Raw genomic sequence first — 6,125 nt, 5'->3', positions numbered from 1 at the left:
TTAATATCTGCTTCCACGACTTAAACTAATACTAATGACTTATAACTCCATTTGCTCCCAGGCTCTCCTTTCAGCAGTCCAAATCTAATATTATCAACTATTACCTATAATTTTTGTGCCTAACATTGTATAATTAAAAGCTAGACTCTACAATTATTTGAACTTTTACTTGTGATAACATAGTGTAGCACATTAAAATTATTTCACATGCTTCAATAAAAAGAGCTACAAAAAGTTAAGCTAGGGTTTATGTAGCTAAGCTAAATTCGAGTGAAATGGTACTATTGCTATAAAGAAAAGAACAATTCTGCTTAAATTAAACGCTATGCCAAAAAAAATAAAAAAATAAAGCAATTTAGCAATTTCCACATGTCATTTCAATAATCCAAAACAATGGGAACCCACCATATTATTCAATCTTAATTACTGTCACTGTCAAAATGCGTCTGAAAGATCCTCAAAAGATATCACAAAAGATATATATTTTTCAACAATAAACTAAAGAAAATAAATAAATACAAGTTTTTTCCCTACAAGACCGAAAAATTAACTCTATATGACTTTCTACTTTTACAGTAGAATAAAAAAAAAGAAAATATATTACATACAAAAAATTTCTACACTTTTTTTTAGTAAGCTGGTGAAGCAGTAGTAGTATGTGTAGAAGACGACGTAGCCGGAGAGCTAGAATGTACGCCACCACCTTCACTGTGACTGTGGCTACCATCGCGCTCAGAGGAGCGCGATGGCTTCTCGTTGTGTTGTTGCCTTAGTTGTTTTAGGGTTCCCCCTAATGATGCATGATCATGTAGGGGACCCTTTGCATGGGTAGCAATGGGTGCGTAGATTCCATTGGAGTTTGCGACTCCTGATGCTTCGCCTGAGGCCGCTGGTGCTACAGCGGCCATAGAGGCGTAGTCTGGTGGTGGGACCCATATTCCTCCGACTACCACGAATTGTGGTGGTTGTTGGTTGTTGTTATTATGAATTGATGAAGGACTAGGTCTTCTCGTGTGTAACCGATATTTCTGAAGAGAAAAATAGAGAGACGATATTTAGATCATCATGCATGTTAGGAAAAAAATGAATATATTTCATGTAGCATAGAAATTTTACACTATCAAGTCACGTTAAAAACAAAAAGAGAAAAAGTACATGCTACAATATGTTAATTAAAGTACATTAATAGGTGTTTAAATTATTTATAAGTTAAATCATCAAGAAATTAAGTTGGAACAATCATGTTTAGATTAAATCCTAGTACTACTTAGGTTTTGAACTAGAGAGCTTTAGCTAAACCTAGGGTAGGTGTAATATTCATATATATTAGCAGTTTAATTTGTAATTAGCGGTAAATAAATTGGAAATAAAATTGTATATCTCTCTTGGACAACTAACCTAGTATATCATATAATGTTGCTTGATTTGGTATTTCATATAAAAGTGAATCTGTAATTTTGTATAAGCAATTGTAGAAAGCTTAGTATTGTTACTAAATGCAATAGTAGCTTTCTGTTTTTAGCTCAGGTAAACATATATGAGTTTAAGTTCAGTGCACAAAATATTCGACACTATCACTTAACCTGATCTGCTATGGCAGGTTACCCAATTATTTATATAAAAACTAAAAAAGAAAAAATTAAATAACCTGCAATAGCAAGTCAAGTTTACCTGACTCTGTAAAATATTTTATACACTGTGCACAAAACTTAAATTCAAGATACATATACAACACCATTTTCCAAATTTAGATTAAACCAAAACTCAAAAGTTATAGATTTTCTACAAGAAAAATATATATTTTTATTTAGTAGCAAATAAAATAAGGTCTAAAAGGTAGTGTACAAATTTTAAAAATTATTTTTGATAAACTATCAATTATGTATGAATTAAAATAAAAAAGAATATATAGAAAGTAAAGGTGTAGTATAGTTATCCAAAGTACTTGAGTTTATCCAAAATACTCCAAGAATTTATTGATGGGCCCTAATCAAATTTGCACAACCAAACAAAAACAATATGCCTAATTTCCCAATTTTGATATAGATCAAAGCTTTAGCAAAAATAGATAAGTACTTTTTTTGTGGAAGAGAAAGTAGCCAAAAAAGATTATAATAAACAAAGTCTAGAATAATCATCAACATTAATCATGTAAACAAACCTGTAAATGACTTTTAACTTCATCATTAGTAAGTCCATCCACCTTCATTAACTCCCTAATTTGTTTTGGTGTAGCAACTGCAAAATTTTACAACAAATAATCACCATCATTAGTCCATCATACCAAAAAAAAAAAAAAAAAATAATAGTAACACACATAATCATTAATCCTATTTCACGATGCATACGCAAGAAATTACCGAAAAAATTAGCGATAAATTTCGTAGCTAATTAATTTTTTAAAAATTATTACCATGAGAGCCACCAAGTTGTTGTAAGGCTTGTAAAAATCTTCTATGCAACTCTGGGGACCAACACCTTCTTTGTTTTCTTTGTCCATCTTTCTCTTCTTTCTTACTTCCACCGCCGAGAGCATTCTCAGCGGTGGAACTTGTTGCCGCCGCTGGAACAACACCAGATACTGGCTGTTGTTCCGCGACGACAACGGCGGCAGCAGCACTTTTTTCTTTCTTGAATGGATGAAATGCTCCTCCACTTCCATTTTTCTTCACCTCCACAACCGACACCTTTCTAGGTGTTGATTCCTAAAAAAAAAAAAAAAAAAAAAAGAAACTTTTATTTTTTTTCTCATTTTTTAAAAAATAAAATCAAAAAATTTAATTTTATGATTTTAAATATTAAAAAAATATATAATTTCTCAATATCTTTATCTTGTGATTTTATATGTCGGCGCCGTGTAAAAATTAAAATTAAATAATTATTTCAAAAAAAAAAATTAAAACGAAGACATTTTCTTTTAAACGAACCAAAGCTAGACTTAATTGAATGATAACATACAAGGACAAATATATACCTAAAATTGAATAATCACAAAAAAAAATATTACGAGAGCTAATATAATCTTTTTTTAAAGGACAAATATATACCTAAAATTAGATGATAACAGAAAATATTACGACAGGAAATATTTTATTTTGATAATATACAAGGACAAATATGACATTTTAAAAATAAAAAAGAAAAGAAAAAAGAGAAACAAATTGAAAGTAAGAAAATAGTAAAAATCAATTACCTCTTTTAGAGTGGGATCTGAAGTTTGATTCCAAAGCTGAACAGATCTAAGCCAATCAGACTTTGTGTTGCTCTTGTTGTCCTTAGAAATAGTAGAATTATTACTATTATTATTTTTTGATTTATGAGATTCATTTTCCTCATCATGAGCATCTTCTTGATCTTCATATTCATGAGAAAATGTCCTTTTTAATGGAATAAATTCTTCCAAAATAGGAACATCACTAGATGTATGTTCATCATCATCAGAACATTCATCAGATTGTGCATTAAGGTTGTACTCTGTTGTTGTCCCAGATAATTGTTGCTTGTATGTTTCAATAGCTGCTCATAAAAAAACAAAATAAATTAAATGAACAACAAAAAAATAAAGAAATGGGGTTCCCTTTTTAAGCTTGAATACCATAGAATAAAAGTAAAAAATAAAATAAAATAAAAAAAAAGATGAAGAAATGAGGTTTTGTTATTTTGTTTAAATAGTATAGAATCTTGATGAATATAATCTTTGGAGCACTAATTGATATCTTTATGACATTAGACAAAAAAAGAAAATCACAAAAATGAAGAAATTAAGGCAATGGGGTTTTATTATTTTGTTTGAATAGTATAGAATCTATTAGAAAAAAATCTCAAAAATGAAAAAAAAAATTGAAGAAATTAAATGAGGTTTTATCATTTTGTTTGAATAGTATAGAATCTTGAAGAAAAAATTCACAAAAATGAAGAAATGGGGTTTTGTATTTTGTTTGAATTAGCACAAAATACAACAACACAACAACATAATATCCATAATAATCCCACAAAATGGTCTGAAAAGTGTAACACGCATGCAGACTTTATCACTATATTAGAGATAGAGATATTATTTCCAATGAATTAGAATAAATTCTTGAAGTAAAAATTGTAATGAATAAGTTACCTTGAGTGACAAGTTCAAGACAAAGAGGAAGTTCTCTAGAGAAAACTTGAATTTTTCTACGTTCTTCTTCAAGAGCATCAATATATTGTTGACATCTTTGCATTTTCTCATTGAAATTATTGTTGTTGATCATCATCTTGTTTAGGAAAAATGAGAAAAGAAATTTTTTCTTTGAAGTTTTCCAGCTTTTGTTTGATAATTTTGGTTTTTGATTGACCTAAGAGGAAAGTATGGAAGTTTTTTGGTTTTATTTATCTAATGTTATTGCAAAGGGTGTAATGTAATGAGAGAAATTGAGGGGACCAAGAAGAGCAATTTAAATTAGGGGGGTTATTTGTTGTGTTGTAAGCATAGAGAGATTCGGAATTAAAAATTAAAGAATAAAGGGATCTAAGAAGAATCATAAAAGGGAATAAACTTTGTATATAAGAATTTAAAATTTTCAATATAGTAAGGTTTTTATGATGGTTTGGGATGATATAAATGTCATGGTTTGGTATATATACATACACATAACATGAAGTGACCCCAAGAAAACCATCAAACCACCCTTTTTTCTTACATAATCATTTCGAGTTCGAGCTCTTGTGATATATATTTTTTTTATTAAAAAATATATATATATTTATATTAATTTTATTTAATATGAATTTGAATTAATCTAATCAATTATTAAGTTATGAGAGAGTGTAATTGAATAAAACTCATCCATCTTTAATAAAAAAAATTGAGTTTGAATCCTCAAAATAGAGAAACTTCAAGCAAGGAGTGTATTTTTCATTTGAATTCTTTCCAATACGAATTTAAATTAATTTAACCCATACCTCTATATTATCATAGAGCGTGTTGAGACAAACGAAATTCATTTACTCTTAGAAAAAGCTTTTAGTTTGAATCCTGAAAATTTTAGAAAGTTTAAGTGATAAAAAACATTTTTTTCTTTTATGACGTGTGCATCATAAATATGAATTTATCGAACTAATGGATTCACGAAAAATGAAATATTTATACTCCTTCCGTTCCATAATAAGCGAATTATTAAGATATTTTTTAGTGTTTAAAATAATTGAATGACTTACAATTTAAAGTACATGTTGAATTTTTTTTTTCAAATTTATCATCTAATAAATATACATTGGGAGTGATGTATCATTATTAAAATTTTAAAAAATTTATGTGTCAAAATCTAACAATTAACTTATTATAAAACAAGGAGTAGTACATAAGATAAATAGCATTTGTGTCAATAATTTATTTAATTTCGTCGAATTCAAATTAATCATATCAATAAAATTTAAATTAAAAAAAAATTAATATCTTGTGATTTGGAAAGATAGTGGGGTGGGGGTGCGTGGGGGGTCGAGGTCGGGGCGTCGCGGACGAAACGAATCTTTGATAGGTTAGGTTTTTTCTTCCTTTTTAGAGAGTTGTGAATATTCGAAAGAGTTGAGTGATTCTTATTATTATAATAAAAAATGTTTGGCTGGCATTGATGTTACATATCATAATATAACACACTATCAAGATAAGATCAATGACTTCACTTCAGCTCTCTTTAGCCTTTTTACTCTTTTGTCCTTTTAGTTTTAAAAGTCATTCATTTCATTTAACCTACCTACTACTTACTCCTTCCTTACTTTCTACCCGTGGACGCATAATTAATAAAATTATTATCATGTGATTAAAAGTAGGGGCGAATTTATTAAGATTCTCAAGTGTGTCACGTTATTCGTAAATTTTGACGAAAACTCTATATATAAAATATGTATATATATAATATAGTACATAAATAACAAATTTGTCATCCAAAAAACCAAAATGGTCTGTGAATCAGATGACACAAGACTGTTAATTTCACTCAATGGGCTCAAGTTCGAAACTTGCTGACAACCTACTCTTTTAGCAAGTTTAATTAATCACTACACAATTTAACTTTAAAAAATTTCTTGTTTTTTTACTATATAAACATAAAACTCTTTTTAATTATGTATAAATAGTATCGATTTGAAGGAGA

At 28.6% G+C, this 6,125-nt stretch overlaps 1 protein-coding gene across 2 annotated transcripts; it reads right to left on the bottom strand.

Moving 5' to 3' along the window:
• Window positions 1–375: 375 nt before the first annotated feature.
• On the bottom strand, window positions 376–4,557 carry LOC107848531 (transcription factor HHO2). Of its 2 annotated transcripts, XM_047399384.1 has the most exons (6): window positions 4,112–4,556; window positions 3,194–3,516; window positions 2,557–2,705; window positions 2,414–2,520; window positions 2,162–2,238; window positions 376–1,028 (listed from the first exon to the last, which is right to left on the bottom strand). In XM_047399384.1, the coding sequence occupies exons 1-6, from the start codon at window positions 4,245–4,247 to the stop codon at window positions 630–632; spliced, it is 1,191 nt and encodes a 396-aa protein (XP_047255340.1). In that variant the 5' UTR covers window positions 4,248–4,556; the 3' UTR covers window positions 376–629. The 2 variants fall into 2 exon arrangements, with proteins under 2 accessions (XP_047255340.1, XP_016548806.2); XM_016693320.2 differs by having other exon boundaries at window positions 2,414–2,705; window positions 4,112–4,557.
• Window positions 4,558–6,125: the final 1,568 nt, after the last annotated feature.

This window comes from Capsicum annuum, chromosome 11, assembly GCF_002878395.1.
Source record: "Capsicum annuum cultivar UCD-10X-F1 chromosome 11, UCD10Xv1.1, whole genome shotgun sequence".
In the NCBI taxonomy this organism is placed as follows: domain Eukaryota; kingdom Viridiplantae; phylum Streptophyta; class Magnoliopsida; order Solanales; family Solanaceae; genus Capsicum; species Capsicum annuum.
Note: the sequence above shows the minus strand (reverse complement) of the source record. Positions and strands in the feature narration are given on the sequence as shown.